The sequence below is a fragment of the Haliotis rubra genome, unplaced genomic scaffold (genome assembly GCF_003918875.1).
Source record: "Haliotis rubra isolate DU_JTF1 unplaced genomic scaffold, ASM391887v1 Scf33, whole genome shotgun sequence".
Classification (NCBI taxonomy): Eukaryota; Metazoa; Mollusca; class Gastropoda; order Lepetellida; family Haliotidae; genus Haliotis; species Haliotis rubra.
In genome coordinates this window covers 1,220,377-1,245,157 of record NW_025767002.1, presented here as the reverse complement: position 1 = coordinate 1,245,157, position 24,781 = coordinate 1,220,377, and the positions used below count along the sequence as shown (strand labels likewise).

Here is a 24,781-nt window from a genome sequence, read left to right as displayed (position 1 = left end):
TCCTGATAACAGATGAGCTGGCTTGTGGTGCATTATTGTGCTCAACGATGTCACTGATTCTGTATGTTTGTCCATTGTATTTTGAATGTTAAGGACTAAATAGCTGTCCTTAATGTTATGGATGATGTATTTAGTCATAAGAAATGTCTGCAAAATGTCTCTGGGTTTATGGTCTTATGTATGGAAAAATAAACGTGCAGATTTTGTAAAAATAAATCCACATGAAGGATTTAATTTCTTAAGAACCTTGAAGGACAAATCTTATTAATTTGGAGGGAAGACGGCAAATATTTTGGCTAAACAAAATGGTAAACTTATAAACCTGCCAGATGAAAATCTGCCTCCACTGCCACTAAAAACAGTAACGTCATGGTGTACAATATTACAGAATAACATTAATAATATTAAAGTGGCTTGAAACTGAAAAATGACTTTCTTTTATGTAATCAGACTCACTTGATGCCTTTCCAGGTAATTGTGTAACATTTTTTCTGAATTTTAAGTTGTACATCTCAAGCAATAACACAAGTCCATTCCAAAAAGAGTGAGTGAGTGAGTATGGTTTTATGCCGCTTTTAGCAATATTCCAGCAACATCACAGCAGGGGACAGCAGAAATGGGCTTCACACATTGTACCCATGTGGGGACACGGACCCGGGTCTTCGGCGTGACGAGCGAACGCTGTAACCACTAGGCTACCCCAGCGCCCCCATTGCAAAAAGAACCCAAAACTCAACTAAATATGTACAAAATGGGAAAACACCTATACCCTGGATATCTAAGGATGTGTAGTAATGCAAACTGTTTCCTATCAATAGCACTTCACAGAAATATAGCAGTTGAGTCTCAGCAAATAAAATAGATCATAAAATCTTCCAGGAGTAAGAGTTAGGACACATGAAACAAGTTGCAGTTCCATCTACCTGGCCATCTTCATCTTACAGCGATTTAGAACTTGTACACTTTTAGCATATAAAACTTAATGATAAAAATATTCTGAGCATCAAACAATGTTAATTTGGAATGTAGTTTCAGTTGAAATGTAACAGTGAGCTTTGCCAGACCCTAAAAGTCCGACAGAAAAGTAAAATACTCAAGAATACTACAATCTAACATTCAAACACCATCTGACTGTAGTGTACATAAAAGGATTAAAAATATCAACATATGGATTTACATATTTTAAGACAGTGATTGTTTTAAACCCATAGTGAGCTTTGTGATTTTCCGTGTAAAGGGTAAAAACGTATGCTACATAAATTAAATTTTCTTTTTTAAATTTCATGTAGACTGTTTTAGCTCAACATCAGGACCGGAGAAGCAGAGATCCTTCTCGACTTCACAAGGATCTAAACATGTCAAATGCCCTGGTTTTAGATGCACTGGTTCTACATGTGAACTTGGAGACAGATTCCTAGCGCTGAGTAAATCTTCTCAACATGAGAAAGCATGACAAGCCTAAGCCTGGAGTGTGATGAACAACATATTCACAGAGGCTTCATCACAACAGCTAAACACTGCCACTGAACATGATAATATGGACATAACAGAAAGACACATGTTGGTAAACATAGGAGTAGAATGTGCTGAAGTTTCCGATGTAAATATGAGGAATGAACCCATGCATGATAATCTAAGGACAGGAACTGAAATAATTCTCTTGTACTGCATAAACCATGCATTATTTGTAACAATCAGCATTGGGTACCTCACTGAGCCATTTGCAAAGTCAGCGTTTTGTATGTCACTTAATGAACAATTTGTACAATCAGCATTTTGTATCCCACTGAATGAAAAATTTGCATGGTCAGCATTTTGTATCACACTATCGAGTCAGCATTGTGCTACAATGTATGTATTGCCATTTCCACATTGGAGCCAGTAGTCATCTTCAGTCAGCCATCCACAAGCAAGATATTCAGCAGGGGGATAACTCCTTGTTAGACTTCTACAGGGTCTGTAGCATCTCGAGGGTCAAATGGGAAGGGGTCAAGTTCACTTAATTTATCATCATCTTCATTGTCTCTGCTGGAATTGAAAATTTGATATACTGAAAAAGTGAAATGGGTAAAAAGCGTCTTCGAACAGAATTTCAATCATATCACGGTCTGTCAGCTTGATGTGGGAATATAGCAAAGTTGTTCATGTTTTAAATGTTTAACACTTTTAGGAATCAATGAGCACATATAAGGTGCTGAGAAACCAAGACACTAAATCAGGATGAACCACTTTCCATGACCACAACCAAGTTGTCAACACCGGCATAAAATCTCAGTCACGTCTGTGGCTAGTACATTTATCATCATTTAAAAGCTCTGCAATCTGGCAGCTGTCAATTCCGGATCTTATTGTCACAAATTAGAAAATCACTCTCAAATCGTCAATTGAGCATAAACAAACCAAAATGTCTGATTTTTTATCAAATGTGTAGATTTATCATGTTTATGTTATTAAGTGAATAAAAGTGAATATGAGCTCAAATCTTTGGCTATTATTGTCAATGTGTGCAGTAGCTGAGAGAACCACGTGATACAACAATGTACATTGTATATGAGAGTGACAAAACTGTTTCAGTCCTAGTCATAGGTAAACGTGTTAGCTCTACGATCTGGCACACTGTCTAAACCGGCTCCGTGGTGTAGTGGTTAGAGCCTCCGCCCGGAGAGCGGAAGGTCGCGGATTCAATCCCCAACCGCGTCATACCAAAACGACGTTAAAATATGGTACTTGTTGGTCCCTGCCTGGCGCTCGGCATTAATGGGTACAACAAGGACTGGTCGGCTCGGAGTCAGTATAATGTGTCTGAGTGGGGTATTCCATTGCTTCAATGCAGCATGGTATCTCAGTGGGCTAGCACTATAAAACCAGCTTCAGTCTGGGCTAGTACAAGCAGCCGCACACACACATATACACGCATGCACGTCGTCATATGAGCGAAATATTCTCAAGCACGACGTTAAACCCAATTTCACGTCACATCTAAACCGGATTATTCCTTCAGTCCAGACGAGTGCTTGTTTAGACAGCTTCCACTGTACTGATTTCAGACATAAAGGGACACAACTCTGTACAGAAACATGTTGCACCTAGCATCTGGGCCACCTTACAATTACCATCTTTTAAAGTCTTTTGCCAAGACATAGCTGAGATTAAAACCACTGACCTTCAGTTTTCTGGACAGATACTTTATTTTACAGACTACGGAGACCGTCTAGAATGCAAAAAGTACTTACACAGAATTAGAGTTATCACTTCCTGAAAATGATCTTGATCTGTGCAGGTCCCCAGTGAATGTTGAGAGAGGGCCAGCGCTTCTGTCACTATAGGAGCTTGCTGGGGCATAGACAACGGGCTGGGGGCTGGGGTCATAGTATCGACCATTGGCAAAGTACCCAGCATTGGTAACAACACGGGACCGAGATTTCACATTGTTCACTTTCTGCACAGATCCAGGCTTGGAAAGAACATTCTTATTTGAGCTATATAAGGTAGGATTGGTGGGTGTTCGGTTGATGGTGGCGTATCCCATATTGTTCATCTCCGGCAAGGGCACTGGGACACTGCTGTAGTAGCCGGACGTGTTGCTGGAGCCAAGGGGATGGCCTGGCTGCCCCTTGCCCACAGGGGTAGCATAGACGGGGGAGTTCCTGTGCTCCAAGTCCACATCGATGTACGAGATTCTACTGATGGGACCCTCTGATATGTTCTGCTCTTCCTGTGAAGTGAAATGAAGGTTGACACACTACTTGTACATACATTTAATGGTTCTAAATTTTGAACATGTTACAATGAAAAATGCATATGACCTTTCTTAATCTATCTATATTGGTTACTTGACTAAAATCAACTACTTACATCTAATATTTCTTAAGCATAGTCTCTCCATCTAATTTCCCCTATTCATCCTAATCACTCTGTCTCCCCCACCACCTCATCTGTTGTGCCCTCTTTACCCCTGACATCATTCACATCCGCCTGTTCTCTGTGGTCTTCCAGCATCTGTTGTGCCCTATCTACCCGTGCCCACACCCGACCCCCGCACCCCACCCCCCCCCCTTTCACCACTGACATCCTCCTGCTCTCTGTGGTCTTCCAGCATCTGTTGTGCCCACTCTACCCTCATGCCCCACACCCCCCGCTTACCACACACATCCTCCTGCTCTCTGTGGTCCTCCAACATCTGCTGTGTCTGCCCCTCATGCCCCACCCCGTGCCCCACCCCTGCCACCAATCATATCCTCCTGCTCTCTGTGGTCCTCCAGCATCTGCTGTGCCCACTCTACCCTCATGCCCCACCCCCTGCTTACACACACATCCTCCTGTTCTCTGTGGTCCTCCAGCATCTGCTGTGCCCACTCTACCCTCATGCCCCACCCCTGCTTACACACACATCCTCCTGTTCTCTGTGGTCCTGGCATCCTGTGCCCTAGCACCTGCATGCCCCACTCTTACCACACATGCTCCTGTTCTCTGTGGTCCTCCAGCATCTGTGAATCTACCCTCATGCCCCACCACACACATCCCTCCTGCTCTCTGTGGTCCTCCAGCATCTGCTGTGCCCACTCTACCCTCATGCCCCACCCCATGCCCCCACCCTTGCTAACATCCATCCTCCTGCTCTCTGTGGTCCTCCAACATCTGCTGTGCCCACACTAACCCCGTGCCCCACCCCTGCTCACCACTCACATCCTCCTGCTCTCTGTGGTCCTCCAGCATCTGCTGTGCCCACTCTACCCTCATGCCCCACCCCTGCCACCACCCTCTACCACTCCTCCTCCTCCTGCTCTCTGTGGTCCTCCAACATCTGCTGTGCCCACTACTCATGCCCCACCCCGTGCCCCCTCCTGCCACCACTCACATCCTCCTGCTCTCTGTGGTCCTCCCAACATCTGCTGTGCCCACTCTACCCTCATGCCCCACCCCGTGCCCGCCCCTGCTACCACTCACATCCTCCTGCTCTCTGTGGTCCTCCAACATCTGCTGTGCCCACTCTATGAGACCAAGGGCGTCTGAAGGAATACTGACAGTAGGATCCTTCTTGTGGAGCAACACCAGGACCCGACACAGCTGATGAATCACACCCCTGACAAAGAAGAAATATCATGATGCTGTTAACAATGCCTCATGGACGGAAAGAGGTTTCCATCTTCACCTTTCAAATTTCTTAAACAAAATAAAAGTGATATAATGAAGTTCAACAGCATTTGGTAATATATAAGCTGTAGAAGACAGTCTGCACATAACCAAATCTGGATTGAGCAAATTCAGACTTGAAGTATACTAATAACTCATCCAAGTCAAATTACCCAACCTAAAATTTACAAAGTACAGGCTAGCTATTCTCGAAACGTTCGTAGCCCTACGAACTTCTTAAGCCCATTCTTAGCACATTGGCTATGATCAAAGTTAAGAATTCTTAGGGCTACGAACGTTTCGAGAATTGGGGTCCTGGGTCTAGATTTTCGAAGCTCTCTTAGCGCTAAGATAGTCGTAAGTTAATGTTAATGTATGGCACTTACGACTATCTTAGCGCTAAGAGAGCTTCGAAAATCTAGGCCCAGGTTCTTATGCTACAGGTTCTACCCTAGAATCCTCACTGGAAAGAAAGGAACAGAATTTGAAACTGGGAAAGGACCATCTTCATGTAATCAGACTTTTCACAAGCAACCTAATTTTGTCAAATGAACTCTTGTTCATTCTGCATCATTGCAATGTTCAAATATGTGATATGAAATTATACAGGCTATTTCAATCCTGACTTCCAACAATGGAAACACATCTCCTAATGACTGCTAACAGGAAACTGAAACATCACTCTCTTAACTACTCCGCTTGTGTGCTGGGGTTCTGGGGTGACACTGATGTATACTAAGCAGCCTGACACACATGTACGACTCATGTAGTTTAGGTGTGGGTATCAAGATACTATTACGAGCACAACTGAAGATGGATACAGTGTACTCTGTCAATACCGGCATCAGTCGGGACCAAATAAAAATGCCGGTTTTGACAGAGTGCCGGTTTAGCTAGGTTAAGCCTATGAATTTCAACTGATCATATATTATCGGCCAGAATTAATATTATAAACTATTTTTCGCAATGTTATTGAAAACAACGATTCTTGTTTATGCTTCGGCAGCTTAGTAACATCTCGGCTTTTCGCCGGCCTCCGTCTTGACCCGGACACTATGCTTAATGCAAAATGTATACATGAAGCATTTTTGTCTTAGGCCATAACCTAGCACGATATGCCCAATAAGTTCTATAATTTACGATAGGTAGCGATGTCTTGCTTAATATGTTCAGAATACATGTAGAATTATTTTACCCAAAACCTTCGATCCTAAAAGTTTTGGTTGGCGGTATCCATTTCCATAATATGATTGGCTGCTTAGGTCACGTGTCTGATTTTGACCAATCACGACCCTTATAAGCAGACTGTAGTGAAACGCGTCGTGAAGAAACCAATCTTTATCAATAAAATCGCTTCTTACAAATGTGAAAATACTCGGCAAGAGTACAGTGATATTGTTGATGTTCAGGAGCTTTTCGAGCGATACCGCCATCAAGCGATTAGCCTCTATGTAAGTGACACGTGCCACTCACTAATTAACAAGAAACTGATTGGCACTTCCCGTTTCTGAATAATCTCGGGAGTCAATACCCGCGAATCAACAAAATGTAAACACTTGCTTGTTTTTACAGTCACACTGCCCACTACATGTATTAATTACTCTAGGTAAGTGTTCATTACCACTCACTGATTAACTAGATGCTGATTAACACTTCCCGTTTCTGAATAATCTCGGGAGTCACAGCGGATTGTGTTGTTACATCATTTGGACCTAATCTCATCAAAGGGTTACGCCGTCTTTCATGTGCCGGTTTTTACAGATTCGTTTTCATAACAACTTGTTCGTTGGGACTGAAAAACAATGCCGATATCCTGAATAGACAGATGCCGATGTTTACAGATGTTTCTAAATGATAATTACGTGCATTTCTGCCGGGACTGAAACTTTGTGCCGATGTAGACAGAGTGCCGGTGTTTACAGAGGCCGGTATTGACAGAGTCCACTGGATAGTTTACAATGAAGGACTTCTGTTGAAAATCTAAGATTATTTTGAGTGACGACAGCCAAAATACTAGGGCTGCGCAATATAACCAGTTTACTGGTATTTACCGGTTCAGACATGAAAACGATACGTATTGCGATACGCTGATCGAAAACCGGTATTTTGACATGCATTCGGAAAACTTCGTAACACTCGGAAATCTTCGGATATTTCCGTTATTTTAATTGTTCTTTTCCCTGTTTCATTAGTGCCAAATGTTACTTACATTTTTATCTTGTCATGATCAAAAGTTTTTATTAAAGGTTAATCAATCATAGTATTTTTGTTGTGTTTTTGCTTTATAATCAAGCATTAACTCAATTATAAATAGTTTTTGTTAAAAAAATAATTCTTCCAATATATTGCAATACATATCGCAACATATGCTTCCGCATCGCAATATATCGCAATATGAAAATTCTCTGCAATACCCACCCCTACAAAATACAGGAATTTTTGCTCTGATACTATTATAAGCACAACTGATAATGGATAGTTGACAATGAAGGACTTCTGTTGAAAATCAGAAGATTACTTAGAGGGATGACAGCCAAAATACATGAATTCTTTGCTCTGATGTAACAGAGGCAGAGTAATCACAACAATTACATGTCACTTATGACGGCAAAAAGAGAACTGTAACAAGTCTCAATAAACCAGCCTACTTGTATGTCGGCACTCTGGGGTCCGACTGATCCATGCCACGCAGCTTGCGGCGTATCTGACTCAGCACCATCATGAGCGTTTCTGTGTGTGGCCGCAACTGCTCCAGTTGCTGTAGGTACACGTCAGAGTTGATCACATTCTGACGCAGGCTCAGGTGGCTCTCACTCTCTGGAGATAAAATACCAGGACTTAAATGGTTCTCTCTCTGTGCACAAACACAACAAAGGTGGTTTTCTTTCTCTAAGTGCAGAAACACAAAGTCGATGTATACGGTTTTCTCTCTCACTGTACAAAAACACAAACACGTCTCAATTGGTTCTACCTCTATACATAAACTCCAACTTGATTTCTCACATAAACAAGAGGTCACATGATACAAAACATGAATTAATAGACAGTTTTCCCTGAAACTATAAGTCTGTATGCTGATTATTTTCAGGTTTCCTCTACTGTCAGACCCTGCCTTCATTAAAAGCAGTTTCCTATTCCTATCTGTGCAGGAAGTCTCCACCCTAATTAGACGACTGGGTCTCATTTTAAATCTAAAGATAAAACATTTCCTCTATTAATTCCTACAGTCATATATATTTGCTGCTTCAGTGGTTGTTTCTGAGTGCAACTCATCTAAAAACATAAAATAATCGTATTTTCTAGATAATTTGAATAAACAAAACTTACTGTGTTTCCTCTAGTAAGAACCTGGGGCTCCTTTCACGAAGCAACCTTTACTAAGGTTAACCTAAACTCCCATTGTGTAACATTGCACTAAGGTTACCTAAGTGACTTATGATCACCTTGGTGCTTTCTGAAAGCAGGCCCTGGATCATTAGTAATTTCAGATTTCTACTACTTTTAGACCCAAATTCCATTCAAGCAAGCTCCCTTCACCAACCATATTTCCATATGTGCATAAGGTAAGGTGAGGTGAAATTGGGTTTTACGTTGTGCTTGAGAATATTTCGCTCATATGACTACATGTATGTGTGTGTATGTGTATGTGCGGCTGCTTGTACTAGCCCAGACTTAAACTGGTTTTATAGTGCTAGCCCACTGAGATACCAGGAAGAAATCATCAGCTGTAGCGGACAACCCGATTTCAGTACTGGCTAATGTTTTACACCAGGGAATCAGACCGCCTCTGTGGTGTAGTGGTTAGAGCGTCAGCCCGGAGAGCGGAAGGTCGCGGGTTCAATCCCTGACCGCGTCATACCAAAAAGACGTTAAAATATGGTACTTGTTGGTCCCTGCCTGGCGCTCGGCATTAATGGGTACAACAAGGACTGGTCGGCTCGGAATCAGTATAATGTGTCTGAGTGGGGTATTCATGCTTCACTGCGGCATGATATCTCAGTGGGCTAGCATTATAAAACCAGCTTAAGTCTGGGCTAATACAAGCAGCCGCACATACACATACACATGCATGCACGTCGTCATATGAGCGAAATATTCTCAAGCACGACGTTAAACCCAATTTCACCACCACCACACCAGGGAATCAAGCATTCTTCATGTGTATACAATATTAGCAATCTTTCTGTCTGCCGCATCTAAAATCTATATGTTTGAACAGTTTGATAGGACCTCAAGTGATTAAAAAATTTATCCTCTAAAAGACATTTCAGAATTTCTTACCAAATCCTTTGTTGTCATAAACAGGAAACTGAAAAAGGAAAAGCATGCATGTTCATGAAAGTTATTTGTATAGAGAAAAGTCGCATTGTTTAATGTGTTTATGATTTCTTTTTTAAACAAATATCAAAAGCAAACTCCGCACAAATAGTTTTCACAAGGCTGACAAAATTAAAACATTCAGCTATAACATTATGCATAACAATTACCCCAAAATAAATATTGGTATTTCAACATTCATGATTTACATGTGATGCATCACGTGTATGGTGACACAATGGTGTCAGCCATCAGGATGTGAGAACAGATTTAATCAGGTGACAGCCAACAATGGGTGAGTCAACAAACTTGCTTCACAAAGTATTACTGCAGCTTATGAAGTCAACTTCCTGGAGGTATTTTCCATGCCAACTCAATGTCAGCATGTCACTGATTAGACATTTTGTCATATAAACAGCAAATGACATCGCCAAATAATGACACATTGTCACAAAAATACACAATACATGCTGTTGTCCCGAACCTTGTGACAGCATTGAAGATTAGATCACCTTCAAAAATTGGGGATAATCGTGAAGATCAGGGTTAGAATTGGTCTTCAGTAACCCATGCTTGTTGTAAGAGGCGACTAACTGGATCGGGTGGTCAGGCTGGCTGACTTGGTTGACACATGTCATAGTATCCCAAATGAGTAGAATGATGCTCATGATGTTGATCACTGGATTGTCTGGTCCAGACTGGACTATTTACAGACCGCCGCCATATAGCTGGAACATTGCTGAGTGAGGCGTAAAACTAAACTCACTCACTCAAAATATGGACAATGTTTTACAAAAATGAGATCCTTGTCACTGAGGTGAGTTCCCAGACATAACCACAAAGGACAACAGAGCACCTGTCCTGGTGTGTACACAATGCATTATAATCACCATCCTTTACATCATCATCTTCATCACCAATGCCACCCTTGTTGGGGGTAGCCTAGTGGTTAACATGTTCACTTGTCATGCCAAAGACCAGGGCCCTGTTTCACAAAGCTCTCGTAGTGCTACGACTATCGTAAGTCAATGTTACAGTGTAGGAGGTAGGATTGCCTCGAGAAAAGTTACGAGATCTTAGGCTTACAAGGGCCCGTTTCACAAAGCTCTCGTAGCGCTACGACTATCGAAAGTCAATGTTACAGTATAGGAGGTAGGAATGCTACAAGGAAAGTGACAAGATCTAAGGCTTGCAAGAGCTTTGTGAAATGGGTCCCTGGGTTCAATTCCACACATAAGTAAAATGTGTGAAGACCATTTCTGGTGTCCTCTACCTTGATATTACTGGAATATTCCTAAAACGGTGAAAAACCATACACACGCAGCTTTGTTAATGATGCACTCACCTGTTTCACTTTGCCCATTTCAAGTTCTCTGGATTCATAATTCTTTTCTTGAAGATTGACATTCTTCCTGAAAACAGAATTAAGGGAATGTCAATGTCCTCTCAAATTGGATAACCAATAGTTCTTTACTTCTTTGCATATGTGTGCATCTGAGCTACTCACTTGCCAAGTCATGACACAATTTATCCCAAAATACATATTGTCCTAAGACACAATCTAACTCAGCACACACAATCTTCTCTGACGCTATCCTTCCAAGCACACATAATCTCTTGACACAATGTATCACAGCACAAATAATCTACTGACACAATGTATCCCAGAACACAATCTCCTGACACAATGTATCCCAGCACACACAATCTCCTGACACAATGTATCCCAGCACAAATAATCTCCAGACACAATGTATTCCAGAACATAATCTCCTGACACAGTGTATCAAAGCACACAGAATCTCCTGACACAATGTATCTCAGAACATAATCTCCTGACACAATGTATCCCAGAATATAATCTCCTGAAACAATGTATCCCAGCACAAATAATCTCCTCTGACACAATGTATCCCAGAACATAATCTCCTGACAATGTATCCCAGCACAAATAATCTCCTCATACACAATGTATCTCAGAACATAATCTCCAGACACAATGTATCCCAGAACATAATCTCCTGAAACAATGTATCTCAGCACAAATAATCTCCTCTGACACAATGTATCTCCAGAACATAATCTCCTGACAAATGTATTCCAGCACAAATAATCTCCTCTGACACAATGTATCCCAGAACATAATCTCCTGACAATGTATTCCAGCACAAATAATCCCCTCTGACACAATGTATCTCAGAACACAATCTCCTGACACAATGTATCCCCACAATTTTTTCAATACAACCAGTTTTCCTCTGGTAGAATTGGGGTTAACATATCACAATGACTCTGCCCAATTCCCAAACTAGACATAGTCTCACTGACATCCAGCAGAACTTACCTGGTCTTCCTCATGTAGCAGCACACAGCCAAGGTGATGATAAAACACAGCAACACAGCAGCCGCCACCCCCGCAATGATGGGGATGATATCTGTGTTGTCATTAGTCTCTGTAACATGAGAAAATCCGGGTCAGAATCGATCTTCAGCAACCTATGCTTGTCGTAAGAGGCGACTAACAGGATTGGCTGATCAGGTTTGCTGACTTGGTTGACACATGACATCGTATCCCAATTGTGTAGAACGATGCTCATGCTGTTGATCACTAGATTGTCTGGTCCAGACTTGATTATCTACAGACCGCCGCCATATAGATGGAATATTGATGAGTGCGGCGTAAAACAACAAACCAACAAACCCTGTAACAGGATGTTTCCTTCTGCACAAGCCAATCAAACTGTTACAGCTCATACATTCACAGCATGAATTGTCAGCATTGACTATACTGAGTACGAAAAGATTCAACCACAAAAGTATATTGACAGTTGTTGCGAGACATAAAACATGCCTCTTTCTCAATGATTGTTAACAGACAATTTGAAATAATGTTTTATAAAATCAGAGGTTAAGAAATACAGTATTGCTGCTGCTACTCAATTTGATTCACATTCAATTTAGCATTGTCACATCTGCAGATAATTTAGCTTTAGATTAAAAACACCATGTAACAATCTCATACTGAACTTTGCCACTGGGCAATATCTGAGGCATTATTTGTCAATCATTATTAAAATCATGACCAACTGATAAGCCAAATCAATATTTAGCTTCCTATTGTATACAATGGTTACTGTTTTCCAATATTTCTGAACTTCACTGACAAACACCATGCGACTGACCTGTGCAGACATTGCCACGGAAAGGCCCCTCTTCTGTAATTTCTGCCTTGCCTTTACACACAGACACACAGAGCCTAGTATCCTTCAAGATGAAGCTCACACATCTGAAAAATATTCAGTACCTGTGACATTGTGATCTGTTTAAGTACCTAAGATAACATTAACATTAACTTGTCCTGACTAATTTTCCACTTGCCCCGATTTTATGACATAATCATGATGATATAATTATGAAAGAATAAATCAACATAGTATTTGATGTTAATGTTTACTGGACTATTTATTGAAAAGTGATAAATAGCAAAGAAAGATAACTCTACTTTATTATCATTGCAAAATATAATAGCTACATTTTGAGCAGATATGAAGTTAAATGCAAGTTTATTTGCAGTTTAAAACCATAAGTGGAAATTATCTAGTAGCCCACGGACAAGTAAGATACCATTATTTGATTGCCCGAAATGAAAACTGACTTGTCCCTGGGCATTGGGCGATGGGGTTTTTGAACCCCTGCAAGGATGCAGAAAGAGGACTTCAAAGACATCATCAAGACAATTTAGAAGGAATGAATCAACAAAGAGTTTACATCAAATGATCTTGTGGTATATTGGATTAAGGTTTATTAATAGGTGCAACAATCTACAAAACTGTAAAAATTGATGAATATTCATTATAAACACTGAGTAAACTTATTACCTCATACAGACATCAGCTGACAAGCACTCCAGACAGTCTTTCGCACCAGAGCAGCTTTCTGAAACAAAGAACACAACAAATATACAGTCAGATTTACAAGTCCATGAGTGAGAGAGTTTGGTGTAGCACCCTAAATATTTAAGTCAGCTTTATTTTCTTTCCCATCTTGATTAAACAATGTAAATTTTAGCAAACAAAAAGAGACACAATATACTTGCACAGTATTCCTCAAAGGTTTAAGATAACTTCAACTTTTAGTAACTCGGAATGCTTTGGCAGCTCAGAAAAGTAAGAAGCCTTGAAACTGATGACTAACTGATCTGTCAGATCCTCACTGAGACTGAGTGAATGAAGACCGCCTCTGTGGTGTAGTTGTTAGAGCGTCCGTCCGGAGAGCGGAAGGTCGCGGGTTCGATCCCCGACCACGTCATACCAAAAGACGTTAAAATATGGTACTTGTTGGTCCCTGCCTCGCGCTCGGCATTAATGGGTACAACAAGGACTGGTCGGCTCGGAGTCAGTATAATGTGTCTGAGTGGGGTATTCATGCTTCACTGCAGCATGGCATCTCAGTAGGCTAGCACTATAAAACCAGCTTCAGTCTGGGCTAGAACAAGCAGCCGCACATACACATGCATGCACGTCGACATATGAGCGAAATATTTTCAAGCACGACGTTAAACCCAATTTCACCTCACCTCACCTCACCTCACCTCACCTGAGTGAATGAGTGATTGAGTATGGTGTTACGTCACTTTCAGCAATATTCCAGCAACATCACGGCAGGGGACACCACAAATGGGCTTCACACATTGTACCCATGTGGGGAATTGAACCCGGGTCTTCGGTGTGAGGAGTGAATGCTTTAACCACTAGACTACCCCATCGCCCTTTGTCACAAAGAGGAATCTTCGAAGTGAAACATCTGACTTCAGTGAGCCTGGCAACAACCTTTACTCACCATTCAAGCAATCTTTGCCATTGCTGTGCAGGACATAACCGCTGGGACAGTAGCACTGGGAGGTGGTTGTGTTACAGAAAGCCTTCCAGCCACAGTCAGCAACCTTCGTGCAGTTCTTTCCTGGCAAATCAAAATTCATTGGAATGGTCAAAACGGATTTCCATGCCACAATTTGTAACAATAACTTTCTAATGGTTTTCTGGTTGGCAGCTTGCATTAACTGATTATTTGATTGTCTCCCCTTAATAAATCATCTGTGATGGTCTGTGAAGGAGATTTAAGTCTATGAAAATGCAGTTTGGCGGATGACAGCTATGTCATGTGATCAATAAACATTGAAAACGTGAAGTTGTTGTGAATGTACCAACACAAATTGTCTTATATAATAATAGATACAGTTACTGATGGTGATAAAACAAATATATAAACCGAGTACCACAATCCAACACATAAATAAATGACAGGGTGAGTATGGTTTTAAAGCCACTTTTAGCAATAATCCAGCAATATTACAACGGGGGACACCAGAAAAGGGCTTCACACATTGTACCCATGTGGGGAATTGAACCTGGGTCTTCAGAGTGACAGGCGGACGCTTTAACCACGAGGCTACCCCGCCGCCCACATAAATAAATGAGGACTCACCTGAAGTGTTATTAATCCCCATACATCAATTCAATCTCTACTGTCTCAACAAGAAGACAAAGTCATCAATATCCCCAGCAATGGCAAAATATTCTTCATGAATATGTCTACGAGTTATGATTATGTCAAATGTTTTGGTGTGTATATAGCTAAGTGGAAGGAGAGTACTGAAGGGTTTCAAAGTTCTGCTCCAGAAAGGAGCACTACCACCAACTTCAGTTGAAACCAAAATTGTTAACATGGAAACACAAAAAAAAACATTTTATTCAGCAATCCAAAACTAGCAAAAGGCACCAGTTCACCACTAGACCACCTATGTATGAAATTTGGTGCTGAAACAGTGAACAGTTTTTAAGTTCTGTTCCGGAAAAGAGCACTACCACCCATTTCAGTCAACCTGAAACTTGTTGCCATGGAAACGCCAAAAATATTTTATTCAGAAATCCAAACTACCAAAAGGCACCAGTAGACCACCAGATCTATCTATGTGCCAAGTTTGGTGAAGAAATATTGGATGTTTTATTATGCCATATACAAAGTGTTCCGTTAGTATGAAACAGTAAATATCAAAACAAAACAAACATTTGTTTACAACTTCAACACTTACCATTGAATTCCAACGTGTTTACGTTCGTCATGTTACAGTGTTGAACAGTCACAACGTTGATCTACCCAATACCGATACATACGGCGAAAGGGGACGACTTATATTTGAGTTACATGGTTTTGGCAAGAATTTAGAGGGTTGAGAAAGGGGCCCGACTTATAGTCAGATCCGACTTATAGTCGGTCATATACGGTAACTGTATGTTTTGATAATTTCTTTAGAGCCTGGAATGAATCATCTGATCATGTGGACTGAGGGATGAAATGATGCATGTAACTGCTCTGAAAGAAACAACTAAACACTTAGGTAAGTCATAGATGTGTTGCGGGTACAATGAATAATATTGTGCATCCCTTTGGATGCAGTGAATTTTTTTCTGCATCCATTCTCTTCATTTTTGCATACTGGACTCACATTTGCACATCGCATAAAACCCTGTGAAGACCAATCTAACTTGGATCTTCACGGGTTTAAGTTTAGTACTGGTGTACATAGTACATACCAATGACAGCAGCTGAAACAACTTGAGAGGCCGATACACTGAAGATGCTGACTATCACCACCGAGGCTATGTGACTCTTCATCTTCGCTCACAACAAACCCATCAGCTCAGCATCTCTGGGGAAAATATACATTCATCATCATTGTTTAATCGGCATTCTAGAACTTGGTGAGTCAAGAACGAAACATTCAATTTTATGGATGACAACTTCTTCTTTATTGCATAGAGCAACGTTTCGATGTAGATTCTTACATCATTATCAAGCTAAAACGCCTCTATGCAATAAACAAGAAGTTGTCATCCATAAAGTTGAATGTTTCATTCTATTCCTCATCATACTGCCATTGGGAAAGAAAGCATGATATTCCCAAGGTGAATTTACTCTTCCATTTCATTTCAGAGTAATTGGTACTGGGACAGTGTAAAGGAAAGTTTGTTGTTTTTCCTATAAATACAATAAAACAAACTGAACTTAATCTTGGAAATATTAAACATAAACTTTTTCCTAAATAACTTCAATGGCATTCCCAGAGACAAACACAAAAATATACATGACACTTCAGTTGGGGTTTAACAGAAAATTTTATGATTCTTATGGCTTCTTGCAATTTGGGAAAAGAATGATAATAGGAGTGTAACAAAGGTATCTTGTGCTTGATTGTTGATTATCTCCCTTGTTGTCACATTTGTACCCGCTTGTCACTTTGTCATATTTTCTCCAGTACAGCACACATATAAGCATAGTGCACACACCCTTCTGGAAGGGTCAGCATTTGGGAAAAAGTAATTTCCAGTTATGTTTCATGTCTAGAGCTGTGACCATATATCGTAGTATCGACAATCATGATACTCTATCTGATGATAAATATTTATTATATAGGTAGTATTTTTCCTGTACCATGATTGGTCAAAATACCGTCACATGATTGACTACAAAACACTATATTGACTTGAGTTTTCTGATAAATTACGATATTGACTTGGGTTACTAAAAATAGACAAGGAATCCCGTAGGAAGGGGCTTCCCCCGCTTTTCAGCCAATCAGATCACTCGGATAGATGGCACAATATGAGCATTAAAAGTTTATGTTAAAACCTGTTTCTCTTGCATTATATAATAAAACAATTATAGACTCTTGTAGAATTCGATATCGGTTTTATTGACCTGAGAAAAACAATATCGACCTCGCAAAGCTCGGTCGATATTGTTTTACTCAGGTCAATAAAACCGATATCGACCTCTACAAGAGTCTATAATTGTATAATGTCGATTCTTTTTTTCATATCATGATATGTATTGATGACCTTAAAATTGTTAATTTTCACTAGAAATTAATGGTTATGTAAAATTTACACTGTTACTTGCTATCAAAATACACTTTTGCAAAGAAAATAACTTAAGATAGCATATCGTAATATGTATCGAATTGAATCGTATTGTTCCAAGATATCACGATACGTATCGTATCGTGAAATTTCAGCATCGTCACACCTCTAGTCATGTCACTTTAGCAAACTCAGGTATGAATGAACACATATCAACAAACTGGTCAATAAATATTTAAAATTTAAGATAAAACATCGAAAGACATGATTAGCATGTGTGTATTCTCATAAACTAAGCACAATATCAACAGTATAAACTTTGCTCAGACTTTTGAAGGTTAGGGAATGTAATATCATACTTGTTGTGTTATCATATTTCAGGCATGTAAATGATACAGATTAAGGTGCATTCCATTGTGAATTATCTCCCTTTGATTATTGTTGATCTTTGTTTACTTACATGAGTTCAATAACAGTTTGTTGGTCCCTGCCTGGCGCTCGGCATTAATGGGTACAAGGACTTGTCGACTCGGAGTCAGTATAATGTGTCTGAGTGGGGTATTCATGCTTCACTGCGGCATGGTATCTCAGTGGGCTAGCACTATAAAACCAGCTTCAGTCTGGCCTAGTACATGCAGCCGCAATACACATACACACGCATGCACGTCGTCATATGAGCGAAATATTCTCAAGCAAGAGGTTAAACCCAATTTCACCTCACCTCGATAACAGTTGTACCCTCAGTTCAAGAGACGAATACGATATCAAATGATAGCGATATAATGAAACCATGTATACTAGTCAAAGTAAGTCAAGAACACCCAATTCTTTTCAAAACATGTTTATATCTGCCATGACCACACCTAACAAGCAAAGCAATTAAGGTGCTTCTTTCAGGTTCAGGTTCTTTTTTAGTTCATGTTATCTGATGATAAAAAAATATCTCATCTGATGTGGAAAAAATTAAATCTGAAAATCACTTAACTTTCAATATTCCATCAAACATGCCTATACACCTTTATGTATTGAGTCTATTGACCTAAATGAAACTGTAAACACAATGAGCATATGCAGAGATGCCAACACTATTTTGGGCCTAAGTGTAATAATAGAGGTCAAAAAAGTGTAATTTGGACATAAAAAGTTTTTATACTTGTCTGCCGATCACTTCAACATGGTACACGTTTTCACGAAAGGAAGATTCTAGACAGAAACACATGTGACCGATCATTATGAAGCTCCATACATTGAAAATTGTTGGTCATGTGACTCAAAATACTTTAATTCCTTTCAAGTTTATTGGAATGAGTGCGATGCTAAGAGTAAGCGATTCCTATCGATGTAAGGCCATTTCTGCACCCCTGCACCTGTGTGTTACAAAACACTTCCCTGTGAAATTTTACCCACTTTATTGATTTTCGTAAAAACGAGTAGAAAAGTGTAATTTTCACAGATTAAGTGTAATGGCGTAATTTACTGGTCCAAATCGTAATAATTACGCCTAAAGCGTAAGGGTTGGCATCTCTGCATATGTACGGGAGAAACAAGTTCAGCTTGACAATGATACACAGAAAAATACATTCAGTAAAAAAAGGTCTTTTTGAATATATTTTCGAAACCTAACTACAAAGATGCAAATCAGGCTATGTTTCACAAAAAATCCTGCAAACTAAGAATAATGTCAGCCCCACAATCAATTCCAATTCAATAGCGAAACACATACACATTCTCTGTTACATCTAAATACATCAGTGATATATTCTGATTGTTCATCAGTTGCCAAGCTTAGTGGACAATATTACCATATTCATTTCATTTTGCGCATTTTTGTAGCCATGACTTGACACTCACTCACTAGAGATCTCCATGACAACAGTGATATGTAATACTGTGATCTGCAGACATTTCTTTTAGTTCCCTCAAACACACAAACAGAGCTGGAATCAGGCCCCATGTACATAATACTATACACACACATCCTGTACATCGATATACACAATGTACAGAATGCTGCACAGTGTGATCTGGGAACTAAATGGAAGGAATCATTCACAGGTTAGATCTTTCATGCTTCAAATATTAAGATCATCATAATTTACATATCATATTTGAATTTTTTCTCTAATGCTTAAATGTCACATGCAACGTAAAACATAACTTTGCAGATTCTGATACCTTTCGGTATGGACTTACCGAAACAAAGCGTCAAAAATGCTAATTCAACTTATAAAGTTGAAAAATAACGCGATGAAAAAAACCACGCGAAATCGGAGTTCAAACGTTTCACTAATTTTCCCCAGACTTTTCTGGGGAATACGGGTTTCAACAGCTGGGCTGCGCTCATAGCACGTGCGCAGTGAAATAGGTTCGCGCAACTTGGAAGCGGGCTGTCTGGTGAATACTCGGTGAAGGCTTTGGTGTGAGCTATTTTCATAATGTTTTGTTGATATCTCACAGGCGCGAGCTTTTTATATGATATGACAGTAAATAAACTGTTTATATAATTTCATTTGTCTATTTCACCACACGTTCTTCTTACCGAGTAACTTTCTCAGTTCGATACTTAAAAGCAATGTCATTATTTAGCGTTGACAGAATTTCTAACTGTGATATAGATATGTCTCTGTCACAGACAAAACTCAATGCCTTGTTTTATTGACACCTGTGTGTCTGCTAATGACAATATTCAATACACAACTGCGATCACTGACCACATGCAATTTGAACTTAACACCAATCAGGCTATACACCATAAACAAAACGCATTGATTTATGGCCCAAGTTCGGTCTCTGTCACATTATGTAATTACACAGACAGGCAGGTGTGATACTTGAACACATGACATGTTATGATGTCTGTTGATTGCTAAATGTTATACACAAAAAATGAGCATGTATTTACAAAACCCAACATCTCTATATATACACACACAATGAGCCGTGAAGGCGGCATCTACTAATGAACCAGCCGCTACACTTGAGTGCACACCCACCCACTCTGACTGGGTTCGGTATCCCGGCTGCTTTGTTTCGAGGGAGGTTAACCCAAGTACAAAATATTGCACTTTTGATTTGCGATTATACGCTTATAATTTTGTTTATTTGTTTTTTCATAATCAGCAATGCATATTATATGTCATGAAGAAGTGATAATTGTGTTTTAATTATGTTTGATTTTTTGGTTGCATGTGACCTTTAACAAATCTTGCAACTGTTTACTCCAGTACATATTCCAGATTCCCATTTCCCGTAGCCAAATATTAAATCTTTCACAACGCGTTTTACATAGTAGCATTTTCATGAAAAAACAATTAATCTTTCTCTCATATCTATTCAATTCTAATAAAGGTTTTTGATACATGACCTAGTTATCAAAAATCATAACGCTTTTACCTGTTCAAGTATTTGGTAATACTGTCATAAACAAAAATGAACATTTCAGACTACAGTACAATTTACAGAGAAATGTTCAATACATACTTGATTAATTATTTACTTGAGATTTTCAAGGAACTAAATGCCATGTTCTGGTGATTAACTGTGTTGGCACTGGGTCATTTTGACATGCATCTAACAGGGCACTGGGTCATTTTGACATGCATCTAACAGTACTATTGTCAGTTGAGTATTGTACACCAGATTGATTATAGGTAAAATGGAATCTACCCGGTAAGTAAATTCAAAGTCACATCAATGGGTTGTATGAAAACAGGCAGAAAGAATCAATATGCTATGTGCTAGTGATGTTCTGATGATTGAAAATAATCGAAAATCGATCGAAAGGATTAAAAATGATTATCGATTGTAAAAAACATATTTTCGATTAATCAGAATTTTGTTGTTTTTGCATAACACCCTTGAATGAAGTAAACTAGCCATCAAATTTGACGAATATTCACGAACAAACATGTGCTCAACAGCGTAAAGGTATGCACATTGTAAAATTTTAACCACTTTCATTGATTAATTACAATTCCAGTGTCTTTCTTGCATGCGTGCATTTCATTGCATGACAGCATTAGTTAAAAAAATAACATTAATTAGCAAATAACTGGGGAAAACCCCTTAAAATTGGTGATTACATTAAAAAAAATGTACATATATCGATTATAATCGATAACCCTTCACCACAATCCTCCGATAATCGATAGCGGATTTGGTTTCCAGGGATTTACATGGAGTCCTGTATTTGAGTGTCCCTGGGACTCATATTCTTAATTTTCAGGGTCTTGGACAACAGAATGGGGGTCCCAGACTCTTAAATATTATCATTAAAACTGTTATTGTATTGTGTATCATGATCATCACATTGTTACAGTAATTAAATTGCAAATAATACTATAACCCAGCTAGTAGCAAACTCAGTGATAACTTATTGTCACTTTATTTGAATTTTTACGAAAAGTATTTAGACTTTTTCTGAGTCCCTGTGGACGCGCTAATATATTTTGTTGCGTCCATTGTCAATTTTCATGGGTATAGGACGCAGGAATTAGCGTCCTGTAAATCCCTGGGTTTCCGATTCCCAAAACTACTATGTGCAAATATGACCGGTCGACACATCGTATTTGTGGCAAAGATCGACTTTTGGCATTAACATTTCGAAAACATATCAGAAAGAAGCACTCTTCCCCTTCCGTTGCGGAGTACACTAGCAATTTTATAGTTATTTCCAACCCTGTGATGATTAGGCTTGTTTATTTGTTTGTTGTTTAATGCTGCACTCAGCAATATTCCAGCTATATGGCGGCGTCTGTAAATAATCAAGTCTGCACCAGACAATCCTGTGATCAACAGCATAAACATCGATCTTCACAATTGGGATAAGATGACTTGTGTCAACCAAGTCAGCAAGCCTGACCAGCCGATCAAGTTAGTCTCCTCTTATGACAAGCATGGGTTGCTGCAGACCAATTCTAACCCGGATCTTCATGGGTTTGATGCATAGGGCATGTTAAACAACAGGTGATTGGCAACATGAACATGTCTGTTTTTAATCTGAAGTAACCAATAGCAGAATACAGGACACATGAGACCAACATTCTGACACAAATGTTATGCTGAGATGATCAACTATGCTTGATGACTGTGTTTAATGTACTTCAAACTATTTGCCCCTAAAATTACTTACACTGATAAAAGTCTATAGTGAATGCATCACAACCCAATCTTGTCCCATAAATACTAGGGGTGGGTATTGCAGAGAATTTTCATATTGCGATATATTGCGATGCGAAAGCATGTATTGCGATATGTATTGCAATATATTGCATGAAGTATTTTTAAACAAAAAACTACTTATAATCGAGGTAATGCTTGATTTATAGAGCAAATACACAGCAAAATCAGTATGCTTGATTAAGCTTTAATAACAACTTTTATTCATGATTAAAAATAAAAATGTGAATAATATTTGGCACTAATGAAAAAAGGAAATATCCGAAGATTTCCGAGTGTTACGAAGTTTTCCGAATGCAAGTCAAAATACCGGTTTTCGATCAGCATATCGCAATACGTATCATTTTCATGTCTGAACCGGTAAATACCGGTAAACCGGTTATGTTGCGCAGCCCTAATAAATACTATTGAAATACTGGATCATGATACATGATGACAGTGAAAGTGAACTATTGGGAATTCAAACCAATGAATAAACCACGAATAAAGTGAATATTCTACTGCATAAATTGTTCCTTATTGTATATTTTAGGTGCCATTTTGGCACAATGAAATCAATGAGCCATTTTAGCCTCCAAATTCACAATGTACCCTTGTGTCATGTAAGTTTGATCACTTAAGAACTGTCGCTGAACTTTCAAAGTTATATTCATATAATCTTATTTTCAAATCTCTTACCTCAAAACTTGTTTATTTATGTCAAACATTTCCGAAATCCAGGTATTTTTACTACTTTTCTCAATCGCGGCATGGCCACCCTCTCAATGTCGACACAATTGACCCAGAAAGCTATGTCACACAACTTCGATCATATGATTGGCTGGCTTGTCGCGTAAACAGGATGACTTGTATGGACAATCTCTTGTGTCAAATTCAGAGTTAGAGCAGTCCCAAGTAATTTTATGGCATTTATGTCTATGAAACGTTCATTTTATGTTTCAATAATTCCAAAAACGATGAAAAGTCAAAAATATTCAGCTTATATACAAGTATTATGCAGGGAGTTATTCTTCAGGCTCATTGTGACGGGCACCAAACCTCAGAATGTTGACAAACACCACGAGCTGGCTTGCAGAAAACGTAAATGTGTTCTGTGCTGACATGTAGGGTGGGTACATTGTGCCCAGGTTGTATTTATCAATGAGGCACTAGCTCGAACCTCATCAGGTACAAATTGATGGAAATTCTCAAAAAGCATTAACTTTTCTATAAGAAATGGCCCTTATTTGTTTCCAAAGTTTTAAATTTTGACAAGGATATCCAAGTGTCTGGTCATGCGACATTTAGACCAGCAACGTAAACAAGCAGAAGACAGGTGTGCTGTCAATTTACAACGTGTGAAATAAATACTGTTTACATTTTATTTGAGCTGATAAAGTTATATAATAATATATTATCTAGGGTTAAAAAGTTGTTGTTTGCTGAATATGAGCTATAACTTACGTTTGGTAACTTGACACGAAACATTTTCCGGTCCAAACGAATGAAAGCGGTGTCACCAGAAGATCAAAGCTGCAGATATCATAAGTTATCACTACATATCGCGACAATTACCATTCAAAATGGGCGATCGAAGTTACATGTCGATCGAACTTGTGTGACTTGATGATATTATTAGATGTACTGTAAGTATATCACATATATTGCGGATTTAGGAAAACAGGTAAATAAAAGTCAGTTATAAGTTTGCATATTGGAAATAAGTGAATTTAAATGCATTATTAAAAACTCACAATTATTTATCATTATTTTGATCACATGTGATTTGATCAATTATTGATGGACCTGAGGACTCAACACGACAACAGTAAACACAAGCAGGTCATCTCCCCACAATAAATAGGATAACAGTGACAATTTCTCCAGTGAATATACATCTTGTCTAAACCTGTGCATGAACGCTTTCGAATTTAGGCGGAATTAGAATTAATCTTCTGTGTTAGCTGCATCTTTTCCTGTACAGGGGGCAGAATACGTTTGTAAACATTGCCGGGCAACATCTAAGTCTCCCTAACATTTAACATTCCTTTCTAAACCGAAATAGACTGAGGGCTCTGAAAATACAGACAGGAGTATCTAAAGCTCCTTAAACAAATCAAACCTGAGCGTTTTGTAGAATAGTAGCGATATAGACTTGTGTCACGTTCTTCCGTGCCCCTTACCACACTTGGAGAAGTGGGAACTTTCAGACAGGTTCTCGCGAATAACAAATAAGATCGGGGTGACGACAATTT

At 39.2% G+C, this 24,781-nt stretch overlaps 1 protein-coding gene across 1 annotated transcript; it reads right to left on the bottom strand.

Annotated features, from left to right (window-relative positions):
* Nucleotides 1-690: 690 nt before the first annotated feature.
* LOC124284155 lies at nucleotides 691-24,761 on the bottom strand. Its single transcript, XM_046720219.1, has 12 exons — nucleotides 24,649-24,761; nucleotides 16,044-16,159; nucleotides 14,290-14,409; nucleotides 13,329-13,386; nucleotides 12,633-12,736; nucleotides 11,795-11,903; nucleotides 10,796-10,862; nucleotides 9,415-9,442; nucleotides 7,782-7,950; nucleotides 4,948-5,083; nucleotides 3,234-3,715; nucleotides 691-2,028 (listed from the first exon to the last, which is right to left on the bottom strand). Exons 2-12 carry the CDS (start codon nucleotides 16,123-16,125, stop codon nucleotides 1,941-1,943), a joined length of 1,443 nt encoding a protein of 480 aa, XP_046576175.1. The 5' UTR covers nucleotides 16,126-16,159; nucleotides 24,649-24,761; the 3' UTR covers nucleotides 691-1,940.
* Between the last annotated feature and the right edge of the window lie 20 nt (nucleotides 24,762-24,781).

What these genes read in the sequence shown, in the direction of transcription:
- LOC124284155 (XM_046720219.1), bottom strand. Translation starts at nt 16,125, where the DNA reads ATGAAGAGTCACATAGCCTCGGTGGTGATAGTCAGCATCTTCAGTGTA. An exon ending in CCGTGGCAATGTCTGCACAG is followed by an intron (nt 11,904 to 12,632) that starts GTCAGTCGCATG and finishes CTCATGTTACAG; the next exon opens with AGACTAATGACAACACAGAT. An exon ending in CCCAGAGTGCCGACATACAA is followed by an intron (nt 5,084 to 7,781) that starts GTAGGCTGGTTT and finishes CTTCTTTGTCAG; the next exon opens with GGGTGTGATTCATCAGCTGT.